Source organism: Plasmodium brasilianum, chromosome 7 (genome assembly GCF_023973825.1).
Source record: "Plasmodium brasilianum strain Bolivian I chromosome 7, whole genome shotgun sequence".
NCBI classification, from domain to species: domain Eukaryota; phylum Apicomplexa; class Aconoidasida; order Haemosporida; family Plasmodiidae; genus Plasmodium; species Plasmodium brasilianum.
In genome coordinates this window covers 670,131-688,330 of record NC_090120.1, presented here as the reverse complement: position 1 = coordinate 688,330, position 18,200 = coordinate 670,131, and the positions used below count along the sequence as shown (strand labels likewise).

Sequence of the window (18,200 nt, the reverse complement as noted above, 5' to 3'; positions counted from 1 at the left end):
TATACATATATGTGCATTCTTGTGGATGTTTAAAGCAATGTAGTAAGAGAGCTAACACAGTTTGTAGTGCCACATTGAAAATATGTGCAAATGCACCCCAAAAAATTATTTCTATTGTAGTTTATTTACATCAAATGCAGAATTAGAAGTGTGAGTACATCCACGTGTGTATAGAAGTGTGCGTAATTCGTACATACGAAGATATTTTTAGAGGTAAAAAAAGAAGAAAAAAAATTAAAATAAAATAAAGTAAATAAGTAAGTAAATAAATAAATAAATAAATAAATATATATATATATATATATATAAATAAACAAATAAATAAATAATTAATTAATTGATAGATGAAAGTCATCCTAACTAGTTTCCCTTTTTTTAATTTTGACATTTAATACCATTTTGAAGTTGATTCATTATTTATTGCAGTATTGGATTTTTCCCATTTAGACAATATATATATATATATATATATGCGCATATACACATATATTCATATATATATTTGTACATGAGCCTACATATATTGTGTATATATGCGTGTGGGCACGTTTATCCCCAAGGAAGTAAATTATTATACTTTCGTTTAAATTTTTCTTTTTTTTCTTTTTTTACACTATTTGTTATAGTATTATATGTGTGTACTATTATATATTGTAAAAATTTTGTTATAACTATTTTGTAAATGCAAATATGCGTAATATATTTTTCATGTTTTAAAAACTAGTTTTACTTCTTCGTTTTGAAGCTCAATAGATGAGTCTACGGGGGCACATATGTATGTCTATACATACACGTAAGTATATGTATATGTGTGTACATGCGTGTATATATGTTATATGAATGTATTTATATGGACATGTGCATGAAAAAATGGCGAATGTTAAAATTGGTTCCTCAATTTGAACAATAGTAGTATCATTTTTGAAAGGGAAAAAAAAAAAAAAAATTAGTAGGTGGTACCACGGATCAACGATACATACAACGGAACATATTTCACGGTGTTGAGGATAAGGGCTGGGTTGACATAAATAGAATATGGAAATATACATATATAGAATAACATATATATAGTTGTACGACTGTGCGCATGTGCCACTTTCTCCTATTTTGCGTTAAGCACTATGTACTTCTTGGGAAAACTGTAGTTGCTAATCAAAATGTTGTATATCTGATTGACTACGTTCCCTTGAACTAGAATTTCTTCTTTTTTTGTTGAGGGGGAGATAACTGTAGAGCATGAACAGGCTAACTGTTTCTGTACTTGATCAGAAAATTTAGTAAGATCTAAATGGAATAAATATAAATTGGTTATATGGGTTACATATTTTTTACCTTTCATTCTTGCAACTGCATAAATGTGAATGGAGGGACAAACTCCTTTTATTATATTAACAGAATCAGCATCAAAATTAGTATATGGTTTAATTACAGCATAACATGGCTGTTGAGCAGAAATGAATTGGTTCATAATAACATCATATGGTAATATATTATTTGAAATATTTTCGACACATAAAAAAGATTGTAACTGTTCATTTATTTTTATAAAAGACATATCATCATCCTTCTGTAAATTTTGTAATTTTATATATGATTTAAATACATCTCTTAATTGACTAATATTAAAATATGAGTTCTTTTCTGTCTTACTATCTACACATTTGAATATGTTCAACGTTTTGGACGAGGGCATATAGTATTCTAGTATTTGCGCGCATTTGTTATTAACTGGTGTATTTGTATCCGTTTTGCTATTCTGCCCCTGAACTTGACTATCATTTGGATCCTGATTTTCACTCTTACTTTGCCCCTCACTTGCATATTTTTTTTTATCACTCAACGACATACATTTGTACGATGCATATAATGGATTTCTTTTACATATTTCTACTATCGATACAACATTTCTATTTTCTTTAATTTTTATCAATTTAGTTTTAGAGCAATACTGAATAAATTTAATTAGCTTTTTATGACTTGATTTCTTTACATCTACTTCTAAGTTTATTTCTTTTTTTCTTATTTTATTTATTATTTCATTAGGTACATTGCATTTTTGTAACTCCCCTAGCACAGTATCGTTTCTGAGAATGTACATGATTTCTCTAGTCATCCTGCTGTATATACCAGAAACTTCGAGGGGCAAGCTTTCATCGCTAATTGAATGTAAAGCTTCCAAAAGAGAATATAATAGAAGCACATCTTGTTGTTCATTGTTCAGTTCAAAAATTGTTGTTCCATTTTTATTACTTATATTATCACCCATGTGTTTTACTTCCTCCTCCTTTGTATTACTTGATCCGTTAAGTATATTCTTTTCATCAATTATATCGCCCCTTTCAGCTTCCTTTTTTTTTCGAACATTTTCCACTCTTTGTTCTTCATTTATAATAACTGTGTCCATATCGTCGCGTTGCTCGTATGCCAAACTACCACTTGGTTTTCTCGAGCTTTCCATTTCTGAAAACATCTCCTGCTCATTATCATACACTTGGTCGAACTCATTAATGTCCATGGTTGTCAAACTATTTTTTGTGTTATCCTTTTTCTGCTGAACTGGTAGGTGACTATTGTTTCCATTTCGTTTAACCGAGTTTTCTTTGTTCGCATTATCAGAATCATTCAAACCTAAAACTTTTTCCATAGCATCCAAATCGACATTGCACTCTTTTTTCTTACTCTGATAATCATCCGATAGGCGATCAGTTGTGTCTTTATTTTTTGATACTCCTTCGTTTATTTTGCTCTTATTCCATGCACTACTATCATCAATGGTACTAGTACTAGCGTTGCTACATTTTAACTCAGATGATCCATTTTTTATTTGATTCCTTTTCTTCATTATTGTATTGAAATGTTTATAAAAATTTACTAAATGCTTTTCATTTGGCATACTTTTTAATTTTGTTTCGTTTTCTTTTTTTCCATTTATATTATTTTTATCATTATATGTGAGAGAAAGATCATTCCCTACCTCTTCATCATCCTCGTCACTGAAAAAGCCAAAATCGACTTTTTTTTTTTTTTTTTTTGTTTTTTGCTCTTCTACATCCTCCTCTACTTCTATCCCTTCCCCTTCTTCTACTCCTTCCGCTTCATCACTACTACGGGAAGTATTTTTTTTCCCTCCTTTATTTTCATTATATATTTTAAAATCGTCCAGGTTGTCTACCAACTCTTCAATGGAGTCAATTATTTTATTTTTAAAACTGCTATGAGGTATACTTTGTGGACCTATATTCCACAATTTGTCATTATATATATGTGCTAGTTTTAAGCATTTTCCTTTTAAATTATAAAATTTTTTATTATTGTTATAATCAATACAACATTGTCCAACAGCAAAAATATGCGGATTGTTAAAAACTCTTACGCCCCATACATTCCCAACTTTAAGTTTTTCTAAATCATCAACATCTTTGCATATACCAGGTATCATTAAATCAGCTCCTCTTAATAAAAATTCGGATGCTGGTGGATATATGACAAAGCAAGGTATTATTTGTGGAAATTTCCAGAGTGTATAAACAGTTGGAAATATAACATTATTCTCACAAAATAATACTGGAATGTTTTTGGATATATATACAATTATTTTACTCTTCTGTACTTTGCAGACACTTGTGTCCTCTTTGTCCAAAATTTCATCTACTATTTCATCTTTTTCAATGTTAAATGTGTTCTTTATATTTATAGCTAGCCTAAAAAAAAAAAAAAAAAAATAGTAAAAAATAGTAAAAATTAGTAAAAAATAGTAAAAAATAGTAAAAAATAGTAAAAAATAGTAAAAAATAGTAAAAAAATAGTAAAAATTAGTAAAAAATAGTAAAAAATAGTAAAAAATAGTAAAAAATAGTAAAAAATAGTAAAAAATAGTAAAAAAAAATTAAAATAAAATAAAAAAATTATGTACAGCGCAGGCACATTTTTTTTTTTTTTTTTTTTTGCACAATGAAGAAATCTACAATCATTTGTACATAAGTGGCGTTGTCATATATTCCAACAGTTGTTAATTTTTAGTAGTTTTTATTCGATTTGCACTATAATGTAATTATTTTTTATTTTTGTATTAATAATTGCATAAAGTGTACTTTTCTCTCTATTTCTTTTTAAATATATTATATATAAGTATGAATGTGTGTGCATAAATATGTGTATATATATATGTATGTGTGTGAGCAAATACATATGCACATGTACAGGCATACGCATGTATGATGAATACACTTGATTTTGTTCTTATATTATTTTTTTATATGCAAGTCTACTTCTTTTGTGCTACTTCATTTCATTTGCTTTATGTATTAATGTAACATATAAAAATATGCCTTCTTTTTATGTATCCATATATCTATATAAGTATACGCCTATATATATGTATATATGTAAACGTCTAAATATGTATATATCTATATAAATAAGAAGAATGCATTAAATTGTAAAATTTGACATACTTTTTCCTATCTTTGTTACCAAGGAAGTTTTTGTTTCCGAGCGTTATATTATTTTTGAACATTTTAAAAGTAAACCCCAAATGATTAGTACAAATATATATATATATATATATATAAATATATACGTATATACAAGTTAAACTAATTTTGCTCAGAATGTACAAGAAGTCTATTATATTTGTAATAATCTACTACTGTATTCATAACCCAAACATAAAATAAAAATAAAAAGTTTTAACTGAGAATAAAACTACAAAAATAATGGCTAATAAAATGCAATGTTACCTCTTTAAATAAAACTATATATGTAGAATTACAATTTTTTTTTTTTTTTTTTTTTTTTCATCAAGTGTTTTTATTTAAAATCTATAGGAAATACTTTTTTTTTTTTTTTTTTGGTACTAGTAATAAATGTTAAAAAAGGATAAGAAAATAATGACATATCATTATTAAGCTTGTACTACAATATTATTTTCATTTTATGTTATTTCAAAAAAAAAAAAAATATATATACTTGCTTCATATATGAATATATATAATTAGGTTTTTCTGTATATTACCACAATAGAAATTACAAATTTCTTAAGAATTTTTTTGTAGGTTTATGCAGGAGAAAAAAAAAAAGAAAAAAAAAAAAAAACGTCGGGCAACACAACAATAAGAAATCATTTACCTAAAATGTGATAACGTTATTTAAAAAAAAGTGTATATGCCACAAAAGAGAAAATTGCATTAAAGTTTGTACAAGTAACGAAACATCGTAAAATAATGTACATAAATTAATACAGCAAATATGCACATATATACATATTTATATGCGTGTGCTTACATTTAAAGAAAGGGTTATACCAGTGTGAGCGCAAAGAAAAAAAGTTGCGTAATATATAAAAATGCTTAATAGTAATGAATATATATACATATGTATATATATTTGTATTTCTGAGCGTATATATGCACGTACACATGTATATATATTTGTGCGACAATTTCCTATGTCTGCGAATGCAAAGTAATTCCAAAAAAGTACATGAACCTGTACAGTTAAGAATTTTAAAAATAAGAAAGAATAATTTTTCCGAAGGTACCAATTAGTATTTATATTGTACATGATAATTTGTTTTCTTCTTTTTATTTTATTAAAAAAAAAAAACACTCATAAAAGGAAGAATATAAATATAATAATCCTTTTTTCTTATTACTTTGTACGCTCATTATACTTCCACACGTATTCCTTTATTAATCGCAGTTTATAAAGGAGAAATACGTTCTTTCAGTTGTGCCGTTACAAGTGCATATTTGTATATACATGGGTAAATATATATGTATATATATATATACGGTTTACATATATACCTACACACATTTTAAGCATTTTATGGGGAATAGTCATATAGACAATTATTAGCGTTGGGATATGTATATTCAATTGGAGGAGGCTATTGTATCAATTTATATTTCATTATATCATTGATCATTCTAGTGTGTATGTAAAATAAATTTACACCTACATGTATAAAGTTAAAATAGCATTTCTTCCTTTTTTTTATTTTTCATTGTTTTTAAGAAAAATTAAACAAAGCGGAATTTTAATTCCATCTATTTAAGACCTATAAATATAAACATTTAGATATATTCATATATATATATATATATATATATATATATTTTTTTTTTTTTTTGTATTTTTTAAAAAATGTAGCGTTTGTTTTTATCACGCCCATATAGGCGCAAAAAATTTTGCTCAGACGTATGTTAAATTTAATTGTTGTATGTGCCATTTTTAAAGTTAAAGACTGTTCTACAGTTCTTTTTTTTTTAGTATTTATTTATAAAAAGGTAATGAGAAATATATAAATTTTTTTTTTTTTGTAATTTTTTTGCTTATTTTTTTATATATTAATTACTACTAGTACTACAGGTTAAAAAGATAATACTTTGCCAATGTCCAAAATTTTCATATTCCGAAATGGCAATTATTTCTCCAGCTATTTCTATATTTTTATGTTTTATCCTTTACTTATTACTTTTTACTCTATATTTTTGACCTTTTATTTTTTATTTTTGACTTTTTATTTTTTATTTTGTTTTTCACCTATAGTGTGTGCGTAAAAGTGTAACTTCGTTATTATGTTCATTTGAAAAATGCAATTACAAGGTGTAAAATAAACGTAAAAAAAAAAAAAAAATAAAGATATATAAATAAAAATAAAGGTGCACACATATATATATTTACATATAAAAAGTAAATAACATCATTACCGTTATACAACAAAAAGTAAATTGTGATTGTCATTTTCATTGTCAAGGCACTTTTTCTAAACCGTGCGAATATGTAAACAAAAAAACAAATAAATATGCAACTAAATGGTGTGTATTTTTGTAAACAGTTGTAGAGACAATTTGTCGAGCCTTTCTATATTTTATAATGCGCAAAAATAAAAAGTAAAATAAGGGAAAACTGCGTACATTTATATATATATATATGCCTATTCCGTTGCAGGAATTTTTGTTTTTCCAATTTTGTAATTCATGCCAGCATTGCGCATGTATATCTATATATATACGCATGTATAGACATTTACATGAATGCGCGCATATATACGCAATATACGCATATACACGCATATATACGCATATATACGCATATACACTTATATGCACTTATGCAATTTTGTTAGCTTGTGAATGCCCTAAAATTTTTTATGTTATGTTTTGTTTAATCCGTTAACGTTAGAATTTTTATTTCGAATTATATATTTGTAACTTCATTGAAAGGGAAAAATTAGGCATATTTTATCGCTGCTATTTTTAATCATATAAAAAAAAGAAACGAAACGAAAAAGAAATTGAAGAGGTAAAGGAAAAGACAGAGGAATGACTTGAGAGCGTAGTAGATAAAGTGTTAGTTCGCTTATCATTTGAAATTAAAAATTTTTCGTAAGTGGCATTAATTTTTTTATTACACTAAAATAAACTTTTTAAGGAAACAAAACAGAAAACTTTGCGGAGTTTTATAAAGGCGAAAACGAGCACATGTTTGTCATTTCTGTCTTCTGCACACAGATTGCATAAGTACACACAAAACAAACTAACATAAATGATAACCCACATATAAATATCCATATGTATATATATATACATATACATATGCTTACCTATTTGCGTACTTTTTGTAAATGGCAAATTATACAGGTTTGAAAGCTGAAACCTTGAAAGATGTTGACTAAAGGGCAATCGAGGAGAGAAGTCTCTAAACTTTTGGACTGTTTATCAGAGGTATATTTTCAATATGAATTTTTTTTTTTTTGAAAAGTTAGAGAAAACATATATATATATATATATATATATAATGAGATGGTAAAATGAAGAATAATAATATATCTTTCATTTTTCTTTTTTTGGAATGTTTCCTAGGGCCCTTTTATTTGCTTAACAATCTCGTTCTGTTGAAAGGGCCATTTGTTTGGTGTGCATTTTGCAATTTTGGATTCTTCAAATTTTTGGATTAATTTGTAATATTGTAATTTTTTAATTTAAAAAAATTTTTTTTTTTTTTTTTTTTTTTTTCTTTATAAATTTAAGGAAATTGAAAAGCAACAACCAGAAAATGTCATACATTTTATGGTAGACTTTTTATGCAAAAATTATGCTTCGCATTTGAAAGGTTTTGCTCATGTCTGGGATGTAGGTAATTCGTTAATTTTGCATTTGTCCACATAACTTTTGCACCTGTATATATGTACAAAGCTATATATGAAAATATACTAACATGTGAATATTCTGACATAACAATATATTGCAATATCAATATATTCATATAAATACATATGTATAATTGAAACTTTTTATCGGCACAAATTGCAGATTTGGAACTGGAGAAGGAAAAAAAATTAGTAATCGAATTTTTTAAAAGTCAAAAATTGACCACGGAAATTGCTAAGCATTTTATCAATGTAGGATTTGACAGTGTAGGAAGGAAAATGATTAGAAAAGAAAAGAAAAGAACGAACCTGAGCAATGAGGATTTGCCCTTTACGTCTTAATGTTGTCCAAATATTGTCCTAATTTTATTCAATATTTTCCCAAATTTACACCTATATCGCCTCAAATATCGCTTTGTATTTTCTTTTTCTCTTAGATGGAATCCATAGTACACCTGAATGCGCATATTTTGGATGATGTAGAAAAGTTCAATAAGGTTAAATGGCTTCCTGGGCATAAAATAAGACTACAGGTTTTGCAAAATTCGATAATCTCTAATTTTGCTTCTTCCCCTTGTTTTTTTTTATAGTCTGTCCAGATAATCTTTCTTCCCTTTTGATGTTTTTACGTTTTCATATATTCATATATTCATATATTCATATTTTCTCATTTTCTCATTTCCTCATTTTCTTCTTTTGTTTCACTGCAGCAAATGTTCTCAAATATTGAAGAAAATGTGAAAAGATTTTTTGCTGAGTATGAAAATGACAATATAACGAATAGAAGATTAGACTACTGCAATTTTCGAGTAAATAAAATTGAAAAAAGAGAATTAAAATATATAAAAACGATAATAGTATTTCTTATTATTTATTAGTGCCTTTTTTAATATATATATTTATACAAACATATGTATATCTATTGTCCCTAATTTGTTAACTTGTTTACGTAGCAACAAGCCGTTTATTCAGTACTACCATCATTTAAGCATTTTTAAGGTGTGGAAGGGAGAAAAAAAAAAAAAAAAAAAAAAAAAAAAAGGAACGGGATGCACAACTAAACGAGGGATGGACAAAAATTTTTACCTTCATCCAGCATGACTACTTCCAAACAATTAATACACTTTGTATGCACACGGATAGATGAAAAAATTACAAATGTTTTTAAGTTTTCTTTTTAAATTACCTATTTATTGATCTTTCTGATGGCAAAAGATGTACACATAGTTACATATACATATGTAGGAGTGAACGTTCATGTTTTTATGCACATGTATATATGCAGGTATCATGTGCCTGCATTACTTTGACTCGTTTATTATATAAAAAATCGTTTAGGAAAAACGTACATAAAAAAAGAAAAAAAAGAGAATTATACACAATTATTGTAAAAAAGAGAGGCGCTCCAAAAAAATGAGAGTCCGACTTCTCGAGTAGGCATAAGTATCTATTAGTAGCATTATGCTTTTTTAATAACTAGAGTATTAGTTCTCATTATGATCTGGGAAAAAAAAAAATATATATAAATACCCAAAATGATGGCCAAAAAAAAGACTAAAATGATAGCCAAAAAGGAAACCAAAAAAAAGCCTTAAAGACACTTAAAAAATGAACAGGTAAAATTCATTATATACTTATATTGCACATGTACGATATATATATATAAATATATATATATAAATATATATATATAAATAGTTAAGGCACAATTATAAATTCGTTAGAGTATATCTTTTTGTCATCCTGGCTAAATACGCCCTTTTTTCTTTATAAAAATAGAAATAAAACAGAAAAAAGAATTTATAATTACAGGTGCAAATTATTTCTTTATGTACACTTTGATGTATATTTTTCCTACGCAATTTTGTGTAAATTTGACTGTACATATAGTTTTATGTATGAGCTAAAAAATTTGAATTAAGCCATATTGCTCTATCATGTATGCGCGATTAGATAAAGTTTTAACAGTTTTTACATATTTTTTAACTAAACTATTTTTTTTTATGTTAATTATTATATACCTCCTTTATCAATATATATAATGGCCAAAACAGACAAGTCGAATTTTATTGATATAAATTTTTTACTAACGATATGCACAAATGTATGCTCTTCCCTTTTTTGATTTTGTGTGTGCATAGTTTTTTAAGCATTTCTGAAAAAGAATAATACTATTAAGAGAATATTTTTCTCTTAATTTATTTACTTGAATGGGGATAATATGAGGAAGTAAAAATGTATTCACATATACATTACCCATGTATGTATGTATGGGTGTGCGTGTGTGCATTCGTACATGTATTTGCGTGTTTATATAAATAAATATGTATATATATATATGTACACATGTGTACGTATATATGCTTTTTATGGATACACAAATATGCATAAATTTGTTACCTGAATATTTCGTACTAATAATATATATATATATATATATATATATATATATATATGTACGTATATACATGTATAATATACATATATGTATGTACATATTTTGCGTATACTTGCTCCCACATTTACGCGAGTATGTATGCGTATGTATATGTGCATACACATACGTATAAACATACATGTAGGCTCAAACGCTGAAAGACATTAAACTAACACGTTCATTTTTACTTGGTAAATAAAGCATTTGTTTATCATACTAATTTACCTATGAATTGAAGAGCTCATATCTATATTAAAATTACAAAAATATAAAAAAATATGTAATGTGCATATATGCAAAGGTTAGCATTTTAAAAGCAGAGAGAAAAAAATAAAATGGAATAAAATAAAATGGAATAAAATAAAATGGAATAAAATAAAATGCAATAAAATAAAATGCAATAAAATAAAATGGAATAAAATAAAATGAAATAATTTGAAACGAAATAAAATGAAATGGAATAAAACGAAACGAAATAATGTGAAACGAAATAATGTGAAACGAAATAATATGAAACGAAATAAAATGAAATGACGTGAAAGAGTTTAAACGAATGTAACGAAATGAACGAAACGATATGAAGCGAAACAAAATAAAGAGAAAAGTAGTGCCAGCCAAAAATATGATCAAAGCCAAATTTAAAAACAATATTAAAATTGTTATAACAAAATGTTAAAAAATAAAAATAAAGAAAAAATTGAGATTTCGTAATTTACAATTTTTTTTTTTTATGAATGTTTTTTCGAGTATTTTTATCCGTGTTTGTTTAATTTTTCTCCCGTCAGTAATTTCTTTTTCTTTTTTTTTTTTTTTAATGAATTGATAAAAAAGAGGCTACTAAAATGTGTTATTGTGTTAACTGCAAAACGAGTATATTATTAAAAAGAACGAAGTTTACGGTGTATTAGTTGTGCCATTTTTTAGCAATTTCACGTAATCCTTTGTAATCGCATTGTGTTTACTGCTTGCCTTTCCCATTTTTGCAAAGCATAAGAATAAATAACATTGAATTATAACAATATATAACGAATTCTTCTTATACGTCATTGTATAAGAATTACATTATGATGAATAGTAGTCCCTGTACCCATGTTCATTTTAGTGTACTAATATTTCGGCAGAACTTGTTATTCTTATTGATTTAACTTTAAAAATATATTTTGAAAAAATATATTTCATTAAATAACAACTATTTTTTTACTATTTTTAACCAAGGAAAATAAAAAAAAAAAAAAAAAAAAAAAAAAAAGAGTACAGATAATGAAAAATCTTGATGCCCATAAGTATATTAAGCTTGTTAATTTTTTAAATAAAAAGAAAAAATACTCATATTTTAATTTAAAATATGTAAAAAATGAAGAAACAAATGATAGATTTTGTATTCCTATTAATATAAATAAAGGAAAGATACTAATTGATGCGATAAATTGTGCACACAAAAATGCTTTGACAAAGATTATTACAGATATAAAGGAATTCAAAAAAGAATCAGAAGAATGTAAAAGATATGATGTTAATAATTTACCATCCAATCAAAGAAGAGGTCCAAAAAATTCCGTTCAGGGAAAAAAAAAAAAAAAGATGAATTATTGATACATATTACATATAATGATACACATGATAGTTTTGGCTCATCCAAATTGGTAAGCGGTAATGGGAATACAGAAGTGAGAAAAAAAGACAAAGGGATGGGTGAGAGATATACCTATAAGGGTAATACGTGTGCAATTAATACATGTGAACGTAGTACCGGTTATAATAATACATATGATAATATCATTTGTAAAACCAGCACTTGTGGGTCGAATTCTATGTTAATGCGAATAGGCAGTGATGATAATTACAACGAAGGAATATACAGGACAAAGAAGGCGACCAATCATGTTAGCAAGTTTTTTAATATGAATGATCATGTAAAAAAATTTGAGGTGTTTGAAAAAAGAGAATATACTTTAAGTACGTATAGTAGGAAGGAAGGATTGGAAGATAAGAACGATGAGGAACACAAAGGGAATTACGAAAAAGTGGTTAACAAAGGGAACGACAAAGAAGCCCGTAACAAAGAGAATTTATGTAATTTAGATGCCAATGACGAAAAAGATGATTATTATGAGACTGTACTTCCGAAAAATTGCGGTGTTTCCATTGGAACGGGTGGTAGCAGTGATACGTTGAAAAACGGGCCAAAAAATGATACAATAAACGATGCAGTAAGCGGTGCAATAAGCGGTGCAGTAAGCGGTGCAGTAAACGATACAATAAACGGTGCAATGAATAATGTGCAAAATGAGGAGGTAGGAAAGCCCATTGTGGATGAGCCAAAGTACTGCGAGGGAATTACCTCTTCCCAGGAAGGTCCGCACGATTTGAACAATGAGGAGGAGAGTTGCTCAAAGGTTAAGATAACGAAGGAAAATATTATAAATATCAATGATATAAAAGAGGAGGATATACGAGTGAGCAAAGTGCTGCTTGAAGAAGAAGAGGGTAATCAGTTAAATAGTGAAGACTGTTTGAATCAGAAAATGGTAAGTAAGAAGTATAGGGGAGGGGAGTTGAAAGACGTGGACGATGTTTCCGGTAAAAGGAGTAGTGACGTTAGTGATGGAAAAAGTAGTAGTGATAGAAACGGAGGTAGGTACGATGAAGGGGAAAAGATAAACTTCCAGACAAACTTTTCGAAGACGAACAAGAAATGCCTTTACCCACACGAAATCGTGGCGTACTTAAACAAGTATATAGTAGGTCAAACAGAAGCTAAAAAAGTAGTGGCTAACGCTTTGAGGCAAAGATGGAGAAGAATTCAAGTAAATGATGATATGAAAAAAGATATAATACCGAAAAATATATTAATGATAGGTCCTACAGGTGTTGGTAAGACTGAAATAGCAAGAAGAATTTCAATGTTTGTTGATGCACCTTTTATTAAAGTAGAGGCTACAAAATTTACTGAAGTAGGTTTTCATGGGAAAGATGTAGATCAAATAATAAAAGATTTAGTAGAAATAGCTGTAAAAAGACAAAAGACAAAGTACGAAATAGAAATAAGAGAACAAGCTGAGGAAGCTGTTGAAAATATTATTTTATATTCACTACTAGGTAATATAAGAGAAGAGGAAAAAAATATATGGAGGAAATATTTAAAAGATGGATCATTAGATGATAAGGTCATCAGTATTGATATTCCTAACTATATAAATAATAATATGTTTTCTAACGATTCTGTAGAAAATGCTGTTAAGGAAGCTTTAAGTAATCATCAAAATATAAAGAGTGTTAAAATAATACATCAGAATATTAATAAACAGAATGATAAGAAAACCATGACTATTAGAGAAGCGAAACAAAAATTACTACAACTAGAAATAGATTCATCAATGAATCAGGATATTATTTTAAGAAATGCTATTAATTCAGTTGAAGAAGAAGGAATTGTATTTATCGATGAAATTGATAAAATTTGTTCTAAATCAAATTCATCATACAATGGTCCAGATGCAAGTGCTGAAGGAGTACAACGAGATTTGTTACCATTAATTGAAGGATGTGTTATAAATACAAAGTATGGAAATATAAATACAAACTATATTCTCTTTATTGCATCAGGAGCATTTCAAAGAGTTAAACCAAATGATATGCTTAATGAATTACAAGGTAGATTACCTGTACATGTAAATTTATCAAGTTTAACCATCAAAGATTTTATAGAAATATTAACAAAAACACATAATAATTTATTACAGCAGAATATTGCTCTTTTGAAAACAGAAGGTATTAATTTGCAATTTACCGATGATGCTATTGAAACTATTGCAAATGCAGCACATGATATGAACTTTTATGTTGAAAATATAGGAGTACGTAGGCTGCACACCATTATTGAAAAAATTATGGAAGAGATCAACTATGATGTGTACAACTATGTTAACCAGACTATAGTTATTGATAAGGAGAAGGTCAAAAAGTCTCTGGAGGGCTTCATCAAGCAGTTCGACTTGAAAAAGTACATCATATGAGGAAATGAGCAGTAGGGAGGCAAGTCGACTGTCCAACTGCTCATCTGGTTAGCTACTAAATTACCAAATTTATCTTCGTTAGGCCGAGGTAAGCCTTTCACCGCTTCCTCTGTCCAGTATAGCGGTATACTATAGCTTCACAGCTCTCCATTACGTAGTTGCATTTTTTTTTTTTTTTTTTTTTGCTGCATATTTTTAAGTGTATCTCTGCGTTCATATTTATGTTGTGCATACATCTATGATGTATACATATTTGTGTGCAGCTGTTGGTCTTTTTCTTGTATAATTTTGATCGCTCGTTTTTGTAGGAACTTGTATATTCTCAATTTTTTTTTTTTTTTTCTTTTTTCAACTTGCCCAAATGTGTCATAAAAAGTGGCATAAGAATGTTTTTCTTCTTTTTCCTTTTTCTTTTATCTACAATTTTTTCATTCTTCTTTTCTTTTTCTGCTTTTTTCCTCCTATTTTTTGAGCTTTATGAACTCACATGTACATGATTTGTAGTCATTCTTAGAAATAATATGCGGCAAAGAATTTGTTACAGTTTTTTCAAACTACTCGCTTATGAATATGTGGGTGGTGTATACATGCACAGTTATATTCTAGCGGCTATTGCTATGTTTCTCTTAAATTATTTTTTTTTTTTTCGATGTTTTAATTCATTCATATTAGGCTTCTTAAATATTGTATCGTGCCTCGGGTGCTTAGCGATTAAAATATTTTTTAGAAGGGAGGAAAACCTGTAAATACGTATATATGTGTGCATATTTTATTACTTATATATGTAAGCGCGTATATGCGTAGGTTTGAATAAGCTCTACATGGTGGGAAGAGGTAGTTTAAGTGACTGAGACCGTCCCAATGAATACTTGTCGTTTAAGAAAAAAAAAAAAAAAATGTTTTTTCAACTTTTAAAAAGGTAAAAATTTAGTTCTTTATTTATATCACATTTGAGTCAAATTAAAACTTTTAGTCTATTTTTTTTTTTTTTTGGTTAACATATAATAGATAAAGAAGATAACGTAGAGGTGGTAAGCTGAGTGTTGTTATCCCAAATCGAGTTTTAAGAAGATCCTATTAGTTTGTAGATATTTATTTTTATACGAGCGAAAGAGTGGAGAACGGCCAAAAAGGTGCAAGGAGTGTAAAATGCTCATCATTATTGGCAACTGCATTTTTTTCGTTTTTCCCGAGGTAGATAGAGCCGAAAAGAATAAAAAAAAAGTAAAAATAAGAATAAAAATAAGAATAAAAATAAGAATAAAAATAAAATAAAAATGAAATGAAATGAAATGAAATAAAATAAAAAATAAAATAAAATAAAATAAAAATGAAATGAAATAAAATAAAAAATAAAATAAAATAAAAATGAAATGAAATAAAATAAAATAATAAATGAATGGAAGAAATACATGAAAAAAAGTATGCAAAAGAAACACTATATGTTGTCAAAATGTTAGCAAATGACTGAAAAATAAAATATGACATTTAAGGTACAACTATAAAATAAAATAGCACTTCAAACGTTATAATATTTGAGCGTGAAATTTTGCCTTTTTTTTTTTTTTAAATTAAATAGGAACATGACTGACAAGGAAGAAAACATGGAAAATGAAGAAATAGAAGGAGCGACTCAAAGGCTTTTGTTAAAGATAAAAAATGAAAGATTAAACGAAGAAATATTAAAGAAAACTATCAATGAATACAAGGAAACAATAGAGATAATATCAAAGTTAACAAAGAAATTAAATTATAAAGTGATTGTACCTTTTTCTAAAATAGCTTTTTATGAAGGTGAAATAAAATATACTAATAATATTTATCAAGATATAGGGTGTAATACATATTGTGAAAGAACAGCAGAGAATGCTGAGAAGTTTTTAAAAAGAAAATTATATTTTTATGAGCAGAAATACAAAGTAGTCTCCGACTTAATAAATAAACTAACAAAAGAAGTTCAACTTTCTGTAGAACTCCAAAGTGAGTCAAGGACAGACTTAAATAGCGATTTAAATGAAAATGTTTTCGTACGACCTGACGGGTTTTTTGAGATAAGGGAAAAGTATTACCCAAGTGATGACGAAGAGGGAGTAAAGGAGGGTCAAGAAGAAGAAATGAAGGATGGTCAAGAAGAAGAAATGAAGGATGGTCAAGAAGAAGGAATGAAGGATGGTCAAGAAGAAGGAATGAAGGATGGTCAAGAAGAAGGAATGGAGGAGGGTCAAGAAGAAGGAATGGAGGAGGGTCAAGAAGAAGGAATGAAGGAAGAACAAGATAACATGGTGAGGAAAGGCCGAAAAGAAGGATCCAAGGAAGGGGACGAAATTCACAGCAACAAAAATGTTAAAGATGGTATGAACGTGAAGAATACAAAACATAGCAGCATTAATGAAACGAATAAAAGGGAGTATGTTCAAAATAATCAAGGAAGTTACAGTAGGGGTAGAAAACTTACAGAACGTACAATCTCAAGAAAAGAACAAAATAATTTGGGAAATATTATTGATACTGCGGAACTTAAAACAAACTCTTCAAATTGGAAAAGTGAACCATTAGAAAATATTGAACAAAAAAAGATACCGCATAATGCGAAAGCAAAAATGTTGAATGTTAACGAGCAGGGATTGCTAAACATAAAAGAAAATTACAACAGTAGTAGCAGCGACTGCGAATATTAAAACATATTTAGCCTTCACTTGAGATGTATGGTTTGTGCCTTTTTTTTTTTTTTTTTTTTTTTTATTTTATGTAAAAATAAATGAAAATCAAAAGTAAGATCATTCAACAAGGTGATATAATCGCAAGTTAGCTAAAACGTGTAAAAACATATTTTTTCTCTTTTTCATTTTTCGCGCATAATTTTTGTCTTGCCTTTCCATCACCTGTCCAACAATTTCGAAAATTTAAATGTAAATTTATATTGAGATACAAAAACAGAGAAAAATGATTTGAAAAAAAAAGAAAAAAGGCGAAGAGTATTAACACTGCAGTGATATAATTACAACATTAATTAAATATAAAATTACACGGAATGAAAAAAAAAGGGGAAGAAAAGGGGAAGAAAAAAGGAATAAATGTTGTACTTATATAAAATGAAAAGCCGCTTAAAACACAGGAAAGACTACATAAAAAAATTAAATAAAATTAAATTAAATAAGGTTAAATTAAATAAGGTTAAATTAAATAAGGTTAAATTAAATAAGGTTAAATTAAATAAGGTTAAATTAAATAAAATAATGTTAAAAAAATTAAATATTATGAATGCATAAATCAATAGGCATAAATATGCGTAACACCCTGCGTCAAGTTAAAGAAGTTTATCACGCATAACTTCCCATTTCAGTTGTTCCTTTTCTCTGTTCATACATATGAGCGTCAAAATGCAAACAAGGAAAAAATTTAATTATGTTTTGCTTTACAAACACACACACACAAAAAAAAAAAAAAAAGGCCCATATAATTTTCTTTTTAATTTTCTTGGTGCTTTCTCCCTTACCCAGGTAGAAGACACCACTTGTTGTAAAATAGCTCCAAACATCATATAAATTGACTACTGTTCTCCCATCCTCCCTCAAATACACTCACAGTTGGT

At 27.4% G+C, this 18,200-nt stretch overlaps 5 protein-coding genes across 5 annotated transcripts; 4 read left to right on the top strand and 1 right to left on the bottom strand.

Moving 5' to 3' along the window:
- Window positions 1-1,102: 1,102 nt before the first annotated feature.
- Window positions 1,103-4,516, bottom strand: MKS88_001867 (translation initiation factor SUI1; the record flags this gene model as incomplete). The annotated part of the gene is made up of 2 exons (XM_067214832.1): window positions 1,103-3,701; window positions 4,455-4,516. The coding sequence occupies 2 exons, from the start codon at window positions 4,514-4,516 to the stop codon at window positions 1,103-1,105; spliced, it is 2,661 nt and encodes an 886-aa protein (XP_067074170.1).
- A 3,154-nt stretch (window positions 4,517-7,670) lies between these two features.
- Window positions 7,671-9,033, top strand: MKS88_001866 (uncharacterized protein; the record flags this gene model as incomplete). The annotated part of the gene is made up of 5 exons (XM_067214830.1): window positions 7,671-7,730; window positions 8,037-8,142; window positions 8,319-8,422; window positions 8,593-8,688; window positions 8,866-9,033. The coding sequence occupies 5 exons, from the start codon at window positions 7,671-7,673 to the stop codon at window positions 9,031-9,033; spliced, it is 534 nt and encodes a 177-aa protein (XP_067074169.1).
- A 2,819-nt stretch (window positions 9,034-11,852) lies between these two features.
- On the top strand, window positions 11,853-12,185 carry MKS88_001865 (ATP-dependent protease ATPase subunit ClpY; the record flags this gene model as incomplete). Its single annotated transcript, XM_067214829.1, has 1 exon — window positions 11,853-12,185. One exon carries the CDS (start codon window positions 11,853-11,855, stop codon window positions 12,183-12,185), a length of 333 nt encoding a protein of 110 aa, XP_067074168.1.
- Window positions 12,186-12,280: 95 nt separating this feature from the next.
- Window positions 12,281-14,608, top strand: MKS88_001864 (ATP-dependent protease ATPase subunit ClpY; the record flags this gene model as incomplete). Its single annotated transcript, XM_067214828.1, has 1 exon — window positions 12,281-14,608. One exon carries the CDS (start codon window positions 12,281-12,283, stop codon window positions 14,606-14,608), a length of 2,328 nt encoding a protein of 775 aa, XP_067074167.1.
- A 1,583-nt stretch (window positions 14,609-16,191) lies between these two features.
- Window positions 16,192-17,286, top strand: MKS88_001863 (prefoldin-like protein; the record flags this gene model as incomplete). Its single annotated transcript, XM_067214827.1, has 1 exon — window positions 16,192-17,286. The coding sequence occupies one exon, from the start codon at window positions 16,192-16,194 to the stop codon at window positions 17,284-17,286; it is 1,095 nt and encodes a 364-aa protein (XP_067074166.1).
- Between the last annotated feature and the right edge of the window lie 914 nt (window positions 17,287-18,200).